This window comes from Peromyscus maniculatus, chromosome 20 (assembly GCF_049852395.1).
Source record: "Peromyscus maniculatus bairdii isolate BWxNUB_F1_BW_parent chromosome 20, HU_Pman_BW_mat_3.1, whole genome shotgun sequence".
Taxonomy (NCBI): domain Eukaryota; kingdom Metazoa; phylum Chordata; class Mammalia; order Rodentia; family Cricetidae; genus Peromyscus; species Peromyscus maniculatus.
Genome location: NC_134871.1, coordinates 69,166,186 through 69,183,854, shown reverse-complemented (window position 1 = coordinate 69,183,854; position 17,669 = coordinate 69,166,186). Strand labels below are relative to the sequence as shown.

Sequence of the window (17,669 nt, the reverse complement as noted above, 5' to 3'; positions counted from 1 at the left end):
CTGAGGCCGTAGTTACTACTCACTGCACATGTGAAGGAACATTCTACCGCTGTATCACATCCACCCATCACGTGAATCACCCGGGGTTGTGCCTGTGTGTACACATCTAGGTCAGATCAGGGCACTAAACGTGTCCGACAGCACCTAGGACTGGAAACCTGTGGGAGTGGAGAAGAGTCAAGGTTTTAATATCCATGAAGCCAGAATCTGGTCTGAGGGAAAATTTTCCAATCATCAGCCATGCAAAATTATTAACAGAGAATTCCATTCCATACTGACACCAGTGAAAACAAGTTTATCCTGTTGGCAATATACTCAAAGCTAGTACAATATATAATTATAAAAGCATTGAAAGTGTGTGTGTGTGTGTGTGTGTGTGTGTGTGTGTGTGTGTGTGTGCACGCGCGCAGGTGTGCACACATGAATGTGTACAAGCTGAGAACTGAACACCCAGGGCCTTGTGCTTGGCATGCTGGGCAAGCATTTTACCACTGAGCTAGATCCCCAGTCCTCATTTTTTTTTTTTTTTAGATAAAGTCTCATTATATAGTTTAGGCTGACCTCCGAGTTTTAACCTTCCCACTTCGGTCTCTGAGTTCACCACCACATCCGGTTCATCCTTTTCCTTTTTTATGGAAACCATACAAAATATAATTTATCAAAATTCCTATGTTTAGACTAGCGAGGGCTTGGTGAGTAAAGGAAGTTACTGCCAAGTCTGGACAGAGAAGATCAATTTCCAGAAATTGTCCTCTAGCCTCCCCATGTGCATCATGACACGTACGTGGTTTTTTAAAAATGTAATAAAAAAAATTAGGTGCTGGAGAGATGGCTAAATGGTTAAGAAAATACACTGTTCCTACAGAGAACCCAAGCCCAGTTCCCAGGACCCATGTCAGGCAGCTCATAACCAACAGAAGCTCTGGCTCCAGGAGATCCAAAGCCCTCTTCCTGCCTCCTCTGAGACTACACTTGTGTGCACAAACTGGCCCTACCCCATATACACACACTTTAAAAATAAAATCTTTAATTCTAAAGAACTCCTATATAAAGCCGGGCGGTGGTAGCGCGCGCCTTTAATCCCAGCACTCGGGAGGCAGAGCCAGCCGGATCTCTGTGAGTTCGAGGCCAGCCTGGGCTACCAAGTGAGTTCCAGGAGAGGCGCAAAGCTACACAGAGAAACCCTGTCTCGAAAAACAAACAAACAAAAAAAGAACTCCTATGTTTAAATGTTTGATGGCTTGGCATAAAATACTGCTCTCAGTGCAAACAAAAAGTTTTGTGTCAGGGGGCTTCGGAGACGTCTTAGCTCCTGCAGAGGACCTGGGTTCAGTTCCCAGCACCCCAGCAGGCAGCTCACAACTGCCTGTAACTCCATGGGTGTCACTCCAAGGCATCCAACACTCTCTCTGGCCTCCTCAACACTACACGCTGCACAGACATGTAGGTATGTAAAAATAAAATCACAATAAAATATTTCTGTTTTTAAAGACATTATGGACTAAAAGGAAATTTAATTACATTTTTAGAATATGACCATGAACTTCTGATCCCTCTTGCTCCTACCTCTAGGGTGCTAGAATTGCAAGACTTCCTAGTTTTATGTTGTACTGAGAATTGAACCCAGGACCTTGTGTATGCTAGGAAAACACTCTATCAACAGAGTTACATTCCTAGTGCTAGAAACTTTTAAAAACTCAAACATGAAGAGAAATTTGACCCTTTATGCTAAAATGGAAATGGCCCCACAGGCTCATAGAAACTGGCACGATTGGGAGGTGTGTGGCTTTGTTGGAGGAAGTGTGTCACTGGGGGCAGGCTTTGAGGTCTCAGAAGCTCAAGCCAGGCCCAGTGTGTCTCAGTCTCTTCCTGCTGCCCGTGGATCAAGATGTAGGACTCACAGCTCTTTCTCCAGCGCCACATCTGCCTGCAGGCCACCATGCTTCCCCCTATGCTGATGATGGACTGAACCCCTGAACTGTAAGCCACCTCAGTTAAATGCTTCCCTTTGTAAGAGCTGCCATGGTCAGGGTATATCTGCATAGTAATAGAAACCCTGACTAAGACAATGCCTTAAAAAAATAAAAAAAGGTAGACAGGCTGTAGAGATGGCTCAGCACTTAAGAGGACTTGCTGCTCTTCCAGAGGACCCAAGGACCCAGGTTCTATTCCCAGCACCTATGCTGGGCGGTTCAGAACCTGCCCACAACTCCAGCTCCACAGGGTCTGACGCCCTCTCCAGGCCTCCAAGGGCACACACACACATGGCATACACACATAGACACACAGTATACTATATAAAAGCAAAATAGCTGGGCAATGGTGGTGCACACCTTTAATTCAGCACTCGGGAGGCAGAGGCAGGTGGTTCTCTGTGAGTTCGAGGCCACCCTGGTCTACAGAGCAAGATTCAGGACAGCCAGGACTGTTTTACAGAGAAACCTTCTCTCAAAAACAAAAACAAAAAACAAAAAACAAAAACAAAATAATAATAATAATAATAATTATTATCATCATCTTAGGAGTGGGAGAGATGGTTCGGCAGTTAAGAACCATTGCTATTCTTGTAAAGGACCAACGTTTGGTTCCTAACACCCACATCAGGCAGCTCCTATCTACCTGTAATTCCTGTTCCAGGAGTTACTGTCCTCTTCTGGCCTCCAAAGGCATTGCATACACATGGTGCACATACATATATACTCAGGTATGTACACAGACATATCAAATAAGTAAATGTTTAGAATAATAATAATAATCTTTAAAAAATAAGGTGTAGAGCACACTAACATCAACCTACACCCCCCACACACACACACAGGTATCAAATAGCATTCAGCAAAAAATGGGGGTAACATTCTAATGCAACCATTACATGAATTTTTAATGATGTTTTTAATAAATGCTAATGTTTAAACTATGTAACTATTATAAATAAGTTTTCTCTTCTATAATTTGATGTTTATAACTTGGTGGTTTGTTTTAGTTTTTGTTTTTTCTCACAGAGGACACATCCTCTGTCATTAACCCTAACCCCTGACCCAATGAATGGCCTAAGGCATAAATCAGATGCCACAAAACACAGCTGGCCACAGTTCAGAACAAGCTCCCAGGAGCTGCTACTACTGTTTGAGACTGGTTCTTCACACAACAGGACCAGAACCCCAGGCTGATCAGACTCCATACAATGTACACATTAAAAAAGGTAGCAGGATGGGTCATATTAAAATGCTTCTTTATGGGGCACCTCTAAAGCATTTTAGGTAACCAGTAGCATCATCGGGCCAACACCTGTCTCTGCTTCTGGAAGATCCTATGTGGAATACTTTTTTACACTGTGTGAATATATGTCACTGTGACTGGTTTAATAAAGAAGCTGACTGGCCAATAGCTGGACAGGATAAGGTTAGGTAGGAAAGTCAAACTGAGAATGCTGGGAGAAAGAAGGGCAGAGCCAAGGAGTTGCCAGCAGATGCAGAAGAGAGAAGCAAGATGAGCATGCTGTGCTGAGAAAAGGTACCAAGCCATGTGGCAAAGCATAGATAAGAAATACGAGCTAATTTAAATGTAAGAGTTAGCTAGTAACAAGCCTGAGCTATTGGCTGGGCATGTGTAATTAATATTAAGACTCTGTGTTGGTTATTTGGAAACTGGTGGGCAGGAAAGAAAAGTCTGCCTACAACCCTGCCCTTCACCCTCTTGCCTGTTGCCCATTTGTCTCCTGACCCACAGTGTTCTGAGAACGCAAAGATGTGCCCACCTCCTAGTGAAATTAAATCCTTACTGACCAAAGCAAAGGTCATCCAGCACCTCCACCGAGTGCTTGAAGGTGTTTAGGGAAGGTGACTCAGGAACCTGAAGAGCTGAGGGTTAAGTGTTGGTCGTAGTGTCCTGTAGTGACAGAGCAAGGTTAACTCAGTTTACCAAAACCTGTCCAGCACAGGACACAGTGTCTCCCACAAGTCATTCCCACACTCAGGAGACTGAGGAAGGGGTGCGCAAAGCTAGAACAGGCAATGTAATGAGCTCAGGCCTGACTGAAAGACAGAGTGAGTCCCTGCCCCAAACAATCTAAGGACACCTGCCTGCGACAGAGAGAAATACTGTTGGTTTTCTCCCTAGATTTTCTGGAAGTCCTGCAAAATACTGTTTCACTCAGTTCCACTGTGACTTTTGGCCGTGACTTTGTGTCTTTGAATCTTAGAAGAGGAGAGTGAAATAGGAAATCAGGCAGAGATGAAAATACAAAGTAAAAACCGGGAAGAAATAAGGACCCCAGCTGGACATGGTGGGCCTATTATAGTCCTAGCATGTGGGAGGTGGAAGCAGGAGGATCAGGAGTTCAAGGTCAGCCTCTGCTACACAGCAAGTTCAAGGCCAACCTAGACTCCAGCATGAGAGTCTGACAAAAAAAAATTTTAAAACAAAACACACCCAGTCAGGCAGTGGTGGCGCACGCCTTTGATCCCAGCACTTGGGAGGCAGAGGCAGGTGGATCTCTGTGAGTTCAAGGCCAGCCTGGTCTACAGAGAAAGATCCAGGACAGCCAGGGCTACACAGAGAAACCCTGTCTCAAAAAAAAAAAAAAAAAAAAAGAAAACTCACTCATGCATGGGGTGAGGGTAGGTGGGGGTGTCCCTAGAGACCTATTTGAACCCTGTTGGGACTACTATAGAGGCCATGTTGCAATCTCATAGGTTTAACACATCATTGGCCTAAGGTTTAGCACATCATTGACCTAATCGAGTGGAAGCTACCCGTAAGACGGGCTGGTCAGAACACAACTCCACTGGTTGATTCTGACTGACATGCTAGGCCATCCTCACTTCTAATCTGAACTTGCAGTGGTTTGAATAAGAATGGCCCCCATAGGCTCTTATATTTGCATACCAGGAAGTGGAACTCTTTGAAAGGATTAGAAGGATTAGGTGTGGCCTTGTGGGAGGAGATGTGTCCCTGAGGGTGGGCTTAGAGGTTTCAAAAGCCCATGCCCAGCTCAGAGTCTCTCTCATTGCCTATGGATGAGGATGTAGCTCTCAGCTACTGTTCCAGTGCCACCTGCTTGCATACCTCCATGCTCGCACCATGATAATGGACTAAACCTCAGAAACTGTAGCAAGCCTCCAGTTAAATGCTTTTTTTTTTTAAATGTAAGAGTTGCCATGGTCACGTGTCTCTTCACAGCAACAGAACAGTGACTAAGACAGGCTGACTTGATTCTTCAGTCTCTCTCCTCACCAGCTTCCCCCATCCCTAATCTCTGGTTTAGACCACATTTAAAACTTCGTAAGTATTACTATTTCTATTACGTGCCTGTACATGTGTGCGGAGGCCAGAGGTTGGTGTCACGGGTCTTCTATCTCCTGAGACAGAACCTCTCAGTGAACCTGGAGTTTACCAGCTCAGCCAGGCTAGCTAGCCAGAAAACCCAGGGACCCGCTAATTTCTGCTTCCCCAGCTCTGGGATTACAGGCATGCACTGCCACACCCAGTTTATTACATGGGTGTTAGGGATCCGAACTCAGGTCCCTAAATGCTCACACAGCAGGCACTTACTGACTGAATCTACAGCCCTCAGCCCGCTTTTTGGCTGACTTCATCTCAGCATCTCTCTTTCAATTTAACTTTCTCCGTTCCACTTCATTTTCCCCCAAATAGACACGGCGGTGTGGTCACCGATTTGCATCCTGTAGAGTCTGCATCCTACAAATATTTACTGAACAGCTCTGCACCAGCGTGTACACACACACACACACACACACACACACTCGTACACACACACACACACACTCTCCCCATCCCACTCCATTCTTCGGACACTCTCTCTCTCTCTCTCTCTCTCACACACGGACACACGGACACACACTCCCCATCCCACCCCATCCTTCGGACACACACACTGACACACACACACACGGACACACGGACACACAAACACACACACTCCCCATCCCACCCCATCCTTCGGACCTCTCCCCTAGGCGCACGCGCGCTGGCGCTGCGCTCACCCCGCCGCAGGTCCCGGGCTTCCGGTTCCGCCCGGGCCCGGGGACCGAGGCTAATGGCGGCGGCGGCGGCGGCGGAGTTGGCCCCAGAAGAGGCCGTGGAGACGGAGGATCCGGGAGCTCTGCAGCCCGGAGCCGCCCCGTTCGGCAATTTCCCTCATTACTCTCGCTTCCACCCTCCCGAGCAAAGGCTCTGCCTCCTGCCCCCGGAGCTTCTCCGACAGCTCTTCCCTCCCGAGGGTGCCGAGAGGAGGCCGATCCTAGGGCTCGACGTGGGGTGTAACACCGGGGTGAGTGACGCGGGAGGGACCGCAGCGCCGGGAGCCCGCAGTGGTCGCCTCCACGTCCCCTGGGGTCCTGCCCAGGGCGCAGCACCAAAACTTGCCCAAAGTGGGCTTTTGAAGTGTAGCCTTGGCAGACACGTGCACGTCCCAGCTCCCCTCTGGGACCCCCACCGAGTTAGGAATTTTGAGTAATCCACAAATTCATTCTGAATTCCCGCCGGACCTCGGGGGAGGAGGAGGACCGTCTAATCTGACTTCCGGCACCTGCTTGGCTGGCCTCCTGGCTGGGGAACGGGGACCCGCATCTGGGAACATTGGTTCCTAGAAGAGAGGAGCCAGGGCAGCAGAATCTGAGACTTTAGGCTGCAAATAGACAGGGCAGGCCAGACCTGGAGCCAGGTGCGTATTTACTTAAACCTTGTGCTAACAGTACAGCAGTGAACAGTTTAAAGGATCAGGAAAGAAAATAGATCATTCTGCTCTCGGAGGGAGGCCGTAACCACCCTGCCCACCGCAAAGTGTTTTTAGGCATGTAATGATTATAAGTCAAACCACATGCAAAATAAGGAAATGCCAATCTCACCCCTTCGTAGCCACTGGGATATCTTAATGGAGCAGGCAGTTTTACCTACCGTGATTGCAAATGCTTCCAAAGTTAGGACCAGTCCCCATCAGTCCAGAGTGGGAGCTAGAGGGATATGGAGGAAGAGCTTTACTCTGATGATGGCGGTAGAGAGTGGGGTTGCCGATGTGTAATGCTAGCACTCAAAAGACAAGGGTGGGCATCCCCACAAGTTTGAGGCTAGCCTGGGCTATATGAGGCCCTGTTTCCAAAAACTACAAAAGAGAGAGGGAGAGAGAGAGACATTGGTAGATGGCTGAAGACCAAAGCTCCCGTTGAGTGGAGCTTTGGAGATAAGCAGGTGGACTTTGTGTCCCTGTGTCCCTATACTGTGGGAAAACAGATAAAAAGATTTCCTGAAAGGAACCCAGAAACCACCACAAATTTTAAAGTTGAAAGCAGCATCTATAAAAACACAGTTTTTATAGAAAAGACACAGTTGCAATTGACCAAGGCAGATGTTCCCAAATATGCGTTGTTTTTTTTTTAAATTTTACATAGGGTCTCACTGGGTAGCCACACTGCCCTCCATATGTGAAGACAATGCTGGCCTCAAACACAGTCTCAGACAGGAGGAGGGAGGCAAATTTAGCATGTGGTGTGGGTTCTTGTGCCTTCCAGTGTGACTTTGAGTCCAGTGTAACTACATCGTTAGCATGACTTCACAGTTTATTAGAAATCAGACTCTCAGCCTTTACCCCGTATCCACTAAGTCAGCCTCTGTATTTTTTGTTTGTTTGTTTGGTTTGGTTTTTCGAGACAGGGTTTCTCTGTGTAGCTTTGCACCTTTTCCTGGAACTCGCTTGGTAGTCCAGGCTGGCCTCGATTCAAACTCACAGAGATCCGCCTGGCTCTGCCTCCCTAGTGCTGGGATTAAAGGCGTGTGCCACCACCACCCAGCCAGCGTTTATATTTTAAGATGACTCCCTGGATGACCTGTATACTGTTGAAGTTGGAAGGGGTGCTAGAGATACAGCTCAAGTCTTCAGAGTGCTCGCTGGGCTTCCAGAGGAGCCAAGTTCAGTTCCCAGCACCCTCATCAGACAGCCCACAACCTCCTGTAACTCCAGTTCCAGGGGGTCAGATGTTCTCTTCTGGCCTCTCTGAGCACCTGCACACATATGGCATATGTAAGCATCAAGACACGTGCACACACATAAATAAAAGTAATTTATTTAAAAGATAGGAAAGCCTGGTGTGGAAAAAGGAACTTAATGTAGCCTAAGTCTAAGTCTTACTATGTCATTGGCCATGTGACTCTAGATAAGTAAATAACCTCTATCCATAATTTTTTTTTGTTTTTGTTTTTGTTTTTCAAGACAGGGTTTCTCTGTGTAGCTTTGGCATCTTTCCTGAAACTCACTCTGTATCCCAGGCTGGCCTCAAACTTAGAGATCCGCCTGCCTCTGCCTCCTGAGTGCTGGGATTAAAGGCGTGTGCCACCACCGCCCAGCTCGATCCATAATTTTTAAAATGCAGAGTTTTTTGTTAATTATTCTCTACCCTCATTAAAGTACATAAAACGTAAGTCTGTACTTTATGATTATAAGGCAACACCTTTATAACCACTGTCAGTAAAATAAATAAATAAATAAAGCATTGTCTGTACCCCAGAGGATCTTTATGTGTGCCATTTCCTATTTATAGAAGCCTTCTTCACCCACAGGTAACAACTAGCCTGTTATCACCTTGCTTTTGTTTATGGCTTACTCTTTCTCTGTCCCTGAACAATCTAGTTGAGCTTTCCCACCTGGGGATTTTTCTTTATAAAGGAAAACTTACATGTCCATTATGTCAGTATACGTCTGCAATACCAGCATTTGAGAGGCTGAAGCAGGAGAACCACAGAGACCAGCTTGGTCTACGTAGTGAGACTTGTTTAAAAACAAACAAACAAAAAAGGAAACTTGCCATATGTTTTCATTGTGACTTGATTTTCTAGTCAGTGGTATGGAGTTGAAAATTTAGTCAGTGGTAGAATTGAAAATACTCTATTTTGATGCAGTAAGTCAAGTTTCTCAACTTTATACTGTCAGTAATCTTCCATCCTTTTTTTTCCCTCTTTGGATTTTTGAAATAGGGTTTCTCTGTGTAGCCTAGAACTCACTCCATAGCCCAGGCTGGCCTGGAACTAACTCAGAGATCACCAGCCTCTGCCTCCCGGGCGCTAGGATTAAAGCATGTGCCACCACCGGCTAATATTCCATCTTAGTGACTGTTATTCTTACTTGTCCATGCTGCTGTTAATGGACATGTGAGTGGTTCCCACTGTGCATGGTCTTCCCGTGCACGAAAAGTTGCAGAGGTAAGAATAGGAAACGCCTTGGAAGAAACTATATAAAACGTGTTTGAATTCGCTGTGGTTGCATAACATTGGTTGGTTACGGAGGGATGAGACGGTGCCTTGTTTGAGAGTCAGGGGCATGCTAAGATGGTAAGAATCGCGTCATTACACGCGGCTAGGAAGACTCACAGCGGCTTGAGCAGGCAGGAGAAATGAAGGCTGTGGAGCTGAAGGCTGGATTAGGACTTCTAGAATCCAGACTTTACCAACTACTTCCGAGAAACAGATTTTTACAACTTGCTGCTTGCTGTATTCACCACCTTCCATGACACCCCTCACGCTTCTGAATTCCTTTCGTTTGGCGATCAGACACCCAGAAAAAGAGAGTGAGTTTGCCAGTGTATTGTTTAAGCTGGAAGACACTGCTCTGGGCTCTTTGCTGCCTTCGCCACATCATTTGGGCTGTACCTTCCAAGTGCACAACTCGATCTGTGTCAGTGTCAGGATATAGGTGGCCAGGCATCGTGTGTGCATGTAATCCAGCACTCAGGAGGCAGAGGCAGGGGGATCAGGAGTTCAAGGCCATCCTCGGCTATATAGTGAGTTTGAGGCCAGCATGAGCCACTTAAGAGTGACTCAAAAAAACAAAAACAATATTATGAGGGTGAGGAGAAGCAGGAGGGCTTGTGGAGGACGTGAGCAGGGAGAGGAGGTGAGCGACTTGCTATTCAGCCTCTGAGGAGCAGAATTCCACCATAGCCTTTGAATCTTGAGTTCTTTAGAGGGACAGAGGTTTAGTTAGGTTCCCTTTGCAGGAGTCTGAGCCGGAGGGAACAGATCGCCCCGGCTGCAGCCCTTGCGGCCTGACCACTGCTGGTGCTGATTCGGACAGCCATGGCTTAAAAGGCAGCAACAATTAAATAAAGAGACAACAGTTGGGTTTGGGGATTTAGCTCAGTGGTAGAGCCCTTGCCTAGCAAGTGCAAGGCCCTGGGTTTGATCCTCAGCTCTGAAAAAAAAAAAAGATAATTGGTGCCCCACACTGGGTGCCAATTTGTTTTCCTCTTTTTTTGTGGGGGGCTCCCCTGCAAACCAGGTCCCAAATAAATCACTCTTGGAGGTTTATTCTTAATTATAACTGCCTGGCCTTACCTTGGCTTGTTTCTTTGAATTGTTCCTCTTACCTTTTGCCTCTGGGATTTTCCCATTCTCTTACTTCTGTAAATCTTACTCTTACTCCGTGGCTTGCTGGGTGGCTGACCACTGGAGTCCTCCTCCTTCTCTGGCTACTTCCTCTTTTTCTTCACTCCTCCATCTCTTTCGTTCTTCCTCCCAGATTTCTCCTCCTATATATCCTCTCTGCCTGCCAGCCACGCCTATCCTTTCTCCCTCCTTGCTATTGGCCATTCATTTCTTTTTTCAGACGATCAGGTGTTTTAGACAGGCACAGTAACACAGCTTCACAGAGTTAGACAAATGCAACATAAACAGAAGTAACACCGTAAAATAATATTCTACAGATTGTAGGGTTTAGAGCAGGTGCATTACAGCCTGCAGCCCCTGGAGGGCGCTGAGAGTCTGCTCACGAAAAACTGTGGCCTCTGTAGATTATTAGGTTACGAGCCTCACATCCGGTACAGTCAGAGGTGAGGGCCGTCTCAAAGGATGAGAGATTTCTTTTCCACTGGCTGTTTGGCGGCTGTGGTGACTAGGCTCTTTTGGATTCCTCTAGGACCTGAGCGTGGCTCTGTACAAACATTTCCTTCCCCTGCATGATGGGGAGACCTGCTTAGGTGCCTCCAGAGAACTCCGCCTCCTCTGCTGTGATATAGACCCAGTCCTTGTGGAGCGAGCTGAAAAAGAATGTCCTTTTCCTGATGCTTTGACCTTTATCACCCTGGACATCATGGATCAAAGGAACAGAAAGGTTCCCCTGAGTTCTTTCTTAAGCCAGTTTGGGCGTTCGGTTTTTGACATTGTCTTCTGCATGTCGGTAACCATGTGGATTCATCTGAACCATGGGGACCATGGTCTGTGGGAGTTCCTGGCCCATCTCTCCTCACTCTGCCAATACCTCCTGGTGGAGCCACAGCCCTGGAAATGTTACCGGGCAGCTGCAAGGCGCCTCCGAAAGCTGGGACTCCATCATTTTGATCATTTCCGCTCCCTCACCATCCGAGGCGATATGGCGAGCCAGATCGTGCGGATCCTGACGCAGGACCATGCCATGGAACTCGTGCGCTGCTTTGGCAATACCAGTTGGGACCGAAGCCTTCTGCTCTTCAGAGCAAAGCACACCATGGAGACTCATCCCACCCCTGAGCCACCGACAGAGAGACAGAAAGGAACAGACTAGGGTCCTGAGGACAGTGGAAGGACACAGCAGGAAGACAGGAAGACACTGAAGCTTTCATACTGAGAACTGTGTTCACATCCTGGAGCGATCCGGCAGCCTCCAGACCTGGCAGGGGCTTTTGGCAAAGTGTCGAAGCAAGCAGCTGAAAGAATTGGTGTCTGTGTTCCCTATTGTTTGGATAGGCCCCGAGGGGAATGAATTCATAGAGCAGTGAGCTAGGCAGTCTGGATAGAGATCGTGGTCCTGGGAAATGAAACTGCTTTTGGAAGTTGTTTTTGTTTGCTGGGGATCAAACTCAGGGTCTTTAATGTGCTGGGCAAATGGTCTACCACCAAGCTACATCTCCAGCTGTAAGGGGTTATTTATAAAAAATAAGACCGGGTTAATCTTAGACTGTGTCATCTTTCTCTTTGTTTTTATTTATTTATTTATTTATTTATTTATTTATGTATGTATTTATTTATTTATGTATTTATTTATTTATGTATTTATTTATTTTATGTGCATTGGTGTTTTGCCTGCATGCATGTCTGTGTGAGGGTGTCAGATCTTGGAGTTACAGACAGTTTTGAGCTGCTATGTGGGTGCTGGGAATTGAACCCAGATCTTCTGGAAGAACAGTCGGTGCTATCAACCCCTGAGCCATTTCTCAAGCTCCAAACTGTCATTTCTTTGAACTCCTTAAATCCAATCTGGTGTCTTCAGGCATTTTCTGAACCTGCTAGGCCAGCCCTTAAGCAAAGCCTCACAGTGAACTCTGCAGTGAGAGGTCCCAGACTGGCTACAGGACGTGGCTGGTAGGGAAGGCAGCTTCTCTTTATAGAGCAGGCCAATCCTCGCACAGTAGTTAGAGACACTGGAAAGATTCGCCAGCCAGCATTTAAAAAAATACTTGGAAGTACTTAGACACTGGGTGTAGTGGCGGATGCCAGCACTTGACAGACGGGCAGGAAGATCGGGAGTTCAAGGCCAGCTTTAGCTACATAGTTTGAGGCCAGCCTGGGCTATAAATTAACACCCTGTGTTTAAAAAAAACAAAATCAAACTAATGGCAGCAGATGTTTAGGGCTCACAGTAAAGCTAAATTGCAGAATGTTTACCAGATACCTGTAAAGTTTGATCCCTAGCCTTCGCATCACCCCCCATCACTCCCCAGAAAAATTTAGTTGTGACCCCTGAGGTAGGTGGAGATTTGTGATTTGGTTCTGCAATACAGCTCAGCAATCTTGCTTTTCCTCCCTCTCCCTCCCCTCTCTCTTTAGTTTTCAAGACTAGGGCTCAAACACAGGACCTTGCACACACTGGCGAGTCTGCCACTGACTCCATCCCGGCCTGGCTTGGTTTGGTTTTGCTTTTTTTAATTTTTGTTTTGTTTTGACACAGACATCTCTATGTAGTCTTGGCTGTCTTGGAGCTTGTTATATTGACCAGGCTGGCCTTGAACTCTCTGAGATCCTCCTGCCTCTGCTTTCCAAGAGCTGGGATTAAAGGTTTCCACTGTCATGCCCGGCCTTGTATTTTATTGTAGCAAAATGTATGTGACAAAATTTGTCATGCTGGCCATTTTTATTATTTTATATGTATTTTGTTCTGCATGTGTATTGGTGCACCATGTGCATGCAGTGCCCAAAGACACCAGAAGAGGGCGTCAGATCCCCTGGAACTGGAGTTAAATGGTGTGTGGGCCATGGGTCCTCCGTGGGAGCAGACGGTTCTGTCAGCCACTGAGCCATCTCTCCAGCCCCCGGGCTGGCATTTTTAAGTGTACGGTGTGTGGCCGTAAGTACGTTCACAGTGAAGGTTCTGTTTTTAGCAGGCACCTTGATTCTGACACAAGTGAAACTGATGATTTAGGATCCATCTAGCCTTCTGCACATTTTTCCTGTTACTTTAGCTTACCCACACCCCTAATGGCTCTTAAATATCCTGGGAGCTCCGCCCCCAGGGCTACAGACTAATACTTTCCTGTTTTGTAATCATAATCCCCTGAAGTAGTTATTAGGCATCTCAAATTCAAAAGATCCCAAAAGCAAACTAATCCTATTCCAACCTAATCCCGTTGTGGTGTTCATTCATCGCACACGCTCAAGACTCCAGTGGGCTCCTCCTGTCTGCGCCACAGTGAAATCGGTGCACAGTCCCTCCGATTCGGCAACAGCATGTGCATCCCATTCACTGCGTCCGTGTGGCAGCACCTGCCTTCCAATCCGTGTCCTGTCTTCTGCCATAGTTTACCCACACAACTGAAATAGCGCCCTCCTTTTCCTGAGCCCAGACGAGCTAAAAGATCAGAAGGAATTTTTCAGAATAAAGTATTAAACAAAAGTAAGGTGCCGTCGCTTTGTGATGACACTCTGTCAACATGCCGCAGGCTACAGTTATGCTTGTTAGAGCAAAGGCTTAGGGGAATGGCAGAAAACAGGAGTCTTACTTGCTTTTCAGGAGAAGGAAGTGTTACAGTGAGGAGCTCTGATTGAGAGCCACAGGACATTTTAAATGTTGGAGACCGTGGGGATGGAAGAACAGAAACAGCGCTAGCTTGGAGTGGTCTCAGAATGGTTACAGTTGGAGGCAGAGCTAAGTGTCCTCCTCTGTATATCTTGTATATCTTTTTTCTTTTTCAAGACAAAGTTTCTCTTTGTGTGGCCCTGGCTGTCCTGGAACTCACTCTGTAGACCAGGCTGGCCCTGAACTCAAGAGATCCACCTGCCTCTGCCTCCAGAGTGCTGGGATTAAAGACGTGCACCACCACAGCCCGGCTTCTCTGTATATCTTAAGTCTACCATGCGGCTCTGCTGGGTGCTGTCTGTCACCGTCACCAGAAGGGTGCAAAGAATTGTATCCGTCACTGTGTCGGGCTGCACAAGACTCGCAGCGTGTCCACATGCCACCCCGGGAGCCTGTGAGTGCCAGACAGAAGGGACTTGACTGGTGTAATCAGGATCCTAAGCTTGGGTGGTTAACTGGGATCCCCTAAAAAGAGGGGCAGAGATTCACCCACAGCAGAATGACAGAGGCCACAGGTTGGGAGATAATGAGGAAGGACTACAAAGTTGGGGGTGCGGGCAGCTTCCAGAAGTTAGAGCAGGAAGGGCATGCATCCTTCCCTCCATTCTCTAGAAGGCATGCAGCCTGCTGATCCCTTCACCTTAGACTTCTGGCTTCCGGGATTATACGAATAAGTATGTTTCAAGCCACTAAGCTCGTGATTTGTCACAGAAACAGAACAGCACTAACAGGAGCTTCTTTCTGTGGGACTGACTTTGAAAGCCTCAAACGGAACCCGGCCCAAATAACTTCTGCTCGTTCTTGTCTTTGTAGCCCAGGCTGGCCTCCAACCCACAGAGATCTGCCTACATCTGCCTCCCGAGTGCTGGGATTAAAGGTGTGCACCACCATGCCCAGCTGTCCCAAACCACTTGATGTAAAAAATGCTCTCAGTGACCAAAGGATATGCAGGCGCTTCATCTCCACAGTTAGAGGGGAGTACTTCAAACCATGAAAGCCTTTAGGACTGAGGGCGACCTATTCACTAGTGACCGGCTACGGAACGAGCAGTTGCTTGATCAGTTAGGAGGAGCCGCTGTACTTCATTACGAGCTGCATGGCAGCTCGAAGAAGATGTGTAATTAGTGCTCATAAAGATGAGGCCCTGGATCCAAGCAAATAATGACTGCTTAATTGCTTATGAGAGCCGTGAAGACCATGAAAATACCTTTTCTCTGAGAAGAGATCATCTATATCAAACCAGTGTGACTAAGGCGCTGGCATCAGTAGGCTGAGCCTTTAGGCCTCAGGACAGACGTAAATAGAGAATGAGGCTGGATATACTTTAACATTTGTAAAAAGACATGAGCTGGGTGTGGGGACACTCCGCCCCTAATCTCTGCACTTCGGAGGCTGAGTTTGAGGACAGTGAGGAGTATACAGCGGAGCTCCAGGCCAACCTACTATGCGACAAGATCCTGTATCCAAAAAAAAATTTTTAGGTATGTAATCAAGTATCTCCAAAATGTTTTCATTCAGTTAGCAGTAGAGTGAGACCCACCAACCGCCCCTTACACTGAAGATTCCAGGTCTGGCATTTAAATACAGGTGAAGTTCATCTCCATTTGGATCAGTCGTATTTCAGATGTTCATTAGTGTGTGGCTAGTTCATGTACTTTTATGGCATGTACTTTTTAGTTCATGTACTTCATGGTAGGTCCTTCCATATGCCTGTCATGCTCTTAGGGGCCGTGGGATAGCGCCCGGGAGCAGATTAAACAGCTGTTTAATTCAGCCTGTTTTACAAACTAAAGTTAACAAGAAGAAGAAGAAACTGGCAGCAGCTAATGTGATCATGAGCGTCAGGAAACGAAGTCCGTCAACTATGGTGGGCACAGGAGGCTCGGCAGGAGAGACATGCTGTCACCGACAGGATGTGGAATGATTGGCAGGGAGCAGTCCCTGTGAGCCTGAAGAAAGGGACCTTTGGCCAGAGCAAGAACACACTGGATGGGCTGGTGACAGGCAGGTGTTAGAACAGAGCAAGTGTAAATTTTGTAGTACTTTCCACATATAACAAAATACTCAGAATCCACAGGCATTTGACTAAAAGAGGGACAAAATAAAGTTTCATGAGAACCAACTAAGAAAAATATTATTACTTTGTTTTTGATCTTTTTGAGACAAGGTTTCCCTGTGTAGCCCTGGATGCCCTGGAACTTGCTCTGTAGACCAGGCTGGCCTCAGACTCAGAGATCTACCTGCCTCTGTCTCCTGAGTGTTGGGATTAAAGGTGTGAGCCACGACCACCTGGCAGAAAATTATTTTTAACATATCTGACAAAGGACTAATCTCATATACAGATTGTGATTTACCTGCAGACAAAACACCCATATACACAAAATACATAAATATTAAAAATAAAAACAACAACAACAAAAAAACCAGGTTGCAACAACTAGTAGCCCATGTACTTGGGAGGCAAAGGCTGGTAGATTTCAGTGAGTTTGGCTCTAGCCTGGTCTACAGAGTTTCAGGCCAGCCAAGGCGACATTGTAAGATCTTGTTCAAAAACACCAAGGTGAGCGGCTACTTAGGAACAACACTCAAGTTTTCCTCTAGCCTCCACATTCACACATATTCACACGTGCGTGCGTGCGTGTGTGTGCACACACACACACGTTGAGCAGGAAGGACCTCCAATATGAGGATGGTGTGAAAGGCGAGGTTCTGCTTTTGGCTGGATGTGATGCACGAATGTAATCTCAGCACTCAAAAGACTAAAGAGGCTTTCAAGTTTGAGGCCTATGGGACAGCCTGGGCTACATAGCCATGCCTATGGCAAAAGAGGAACGAAAGAGGGAAGATCCTGCCTTTGTTTCTTTTTAAGAGTAGACAACACAGGATTGCTGGTGCACTCGAGACAGGGTGGTGAGTCCAAGGCTAGCCCGCCGAGCTTGTCAAAAAAGACACACTAGGGCAGCCAAGATGGCTCAGCAGGTAACGGTGCTCACCACCAAGGCGGGCCACACGGGAATCCACACAAGAGAACGAACTCCTGGAAGCTGTCCCAATAGCCACACGTACACAATGGCGTGTGTCCTCCATGACAATAAACAAACGTAAGGAAAAATGGAAAAGAATATATACATTCAAGGTAGTAAAAAAATCAAAGCACCCATATAGACAGGTTTAGTCAGATCAAAGAATCAAGGACAGGATAAAATGGCTCATTGCTGGAGATATACATGACCAAAAAATCGCAAGTGTTTTTGTCTTAATTATGCACACTCATTTTTATTGCGTATGTGGGACGTGGAGGGGGGGGGAACATGTGCATGCAACAAGGCCAGAGGTTGGTGTTGGATGTCCTCTTCAACCGCTTCCCCTTATTTTATTTATTATTATTATTGCATATAGTATGTGTGTGTGAATGCAGTATGTGTGTGAATGCAGTGTGTATGAATGAAGTGTGTGTGAATGCAGTGTCTATGAATGCAGTGTGTCAAAATGTAGTATGTGTTAATGCAGTGTGTCAAAATGTATGTGTTAATGCAGTGTGTATGAATGCAGTGTGTCAGAATGTAGTATGTGTTAATGCAGTGTGTATGAATGCAGTGTGTCAGAATGTAGT

At 46.7% G+C, this 17,669-nt stretch overlaps 1 protein-coding gene across 1 annotated transcript; it reads left to right on the top strand.

Moving 5' to 3' along the window:
- The first annotated feature begins 6,041 nt into the window (after positions 1-6,041).
- On the top strand, positions 6,042-11,939 carry Bcdin3d (BCDIN3 domain containing RNA methyltransferase). Its single transcript, XM_006974427.4, has 2 exons — positions 6,042-6,292; positions 10,925-11,939. Exons 1-2 carry the CDS (start codon positions 6,059-6,061, stop codon positions 11,546-11,548), a joined length of 858 nt encoding a protein of 285 aa, XP_006974489.1. The 5' UTR covers positions 6,042-6,058; the 3' UTR covers positions 11,549-11,939.
- Positions 11,940-17,669: the final 5,730 nt, after the last annotated feature.

What these genes read in the sequence shown, in the direction of transcription:
- Bcdin3d (XM_006974427.4), top strand. Translation starts at nt 6,059, where the DNA reads ATGGCGGCGGCGGCGGCGGCGGAGTTGGCCCCAGAAGAGGCCGTGGAG. An exon ending in ACGTGGGGTGTAACACCGGG is followed by an intron (nt 6,293 to 10,924) that starts GTGAGTGACGCG and finishes GGATTCCTCTAG; the next exon opens with GACCTGAGCGTGGCTCTGTA.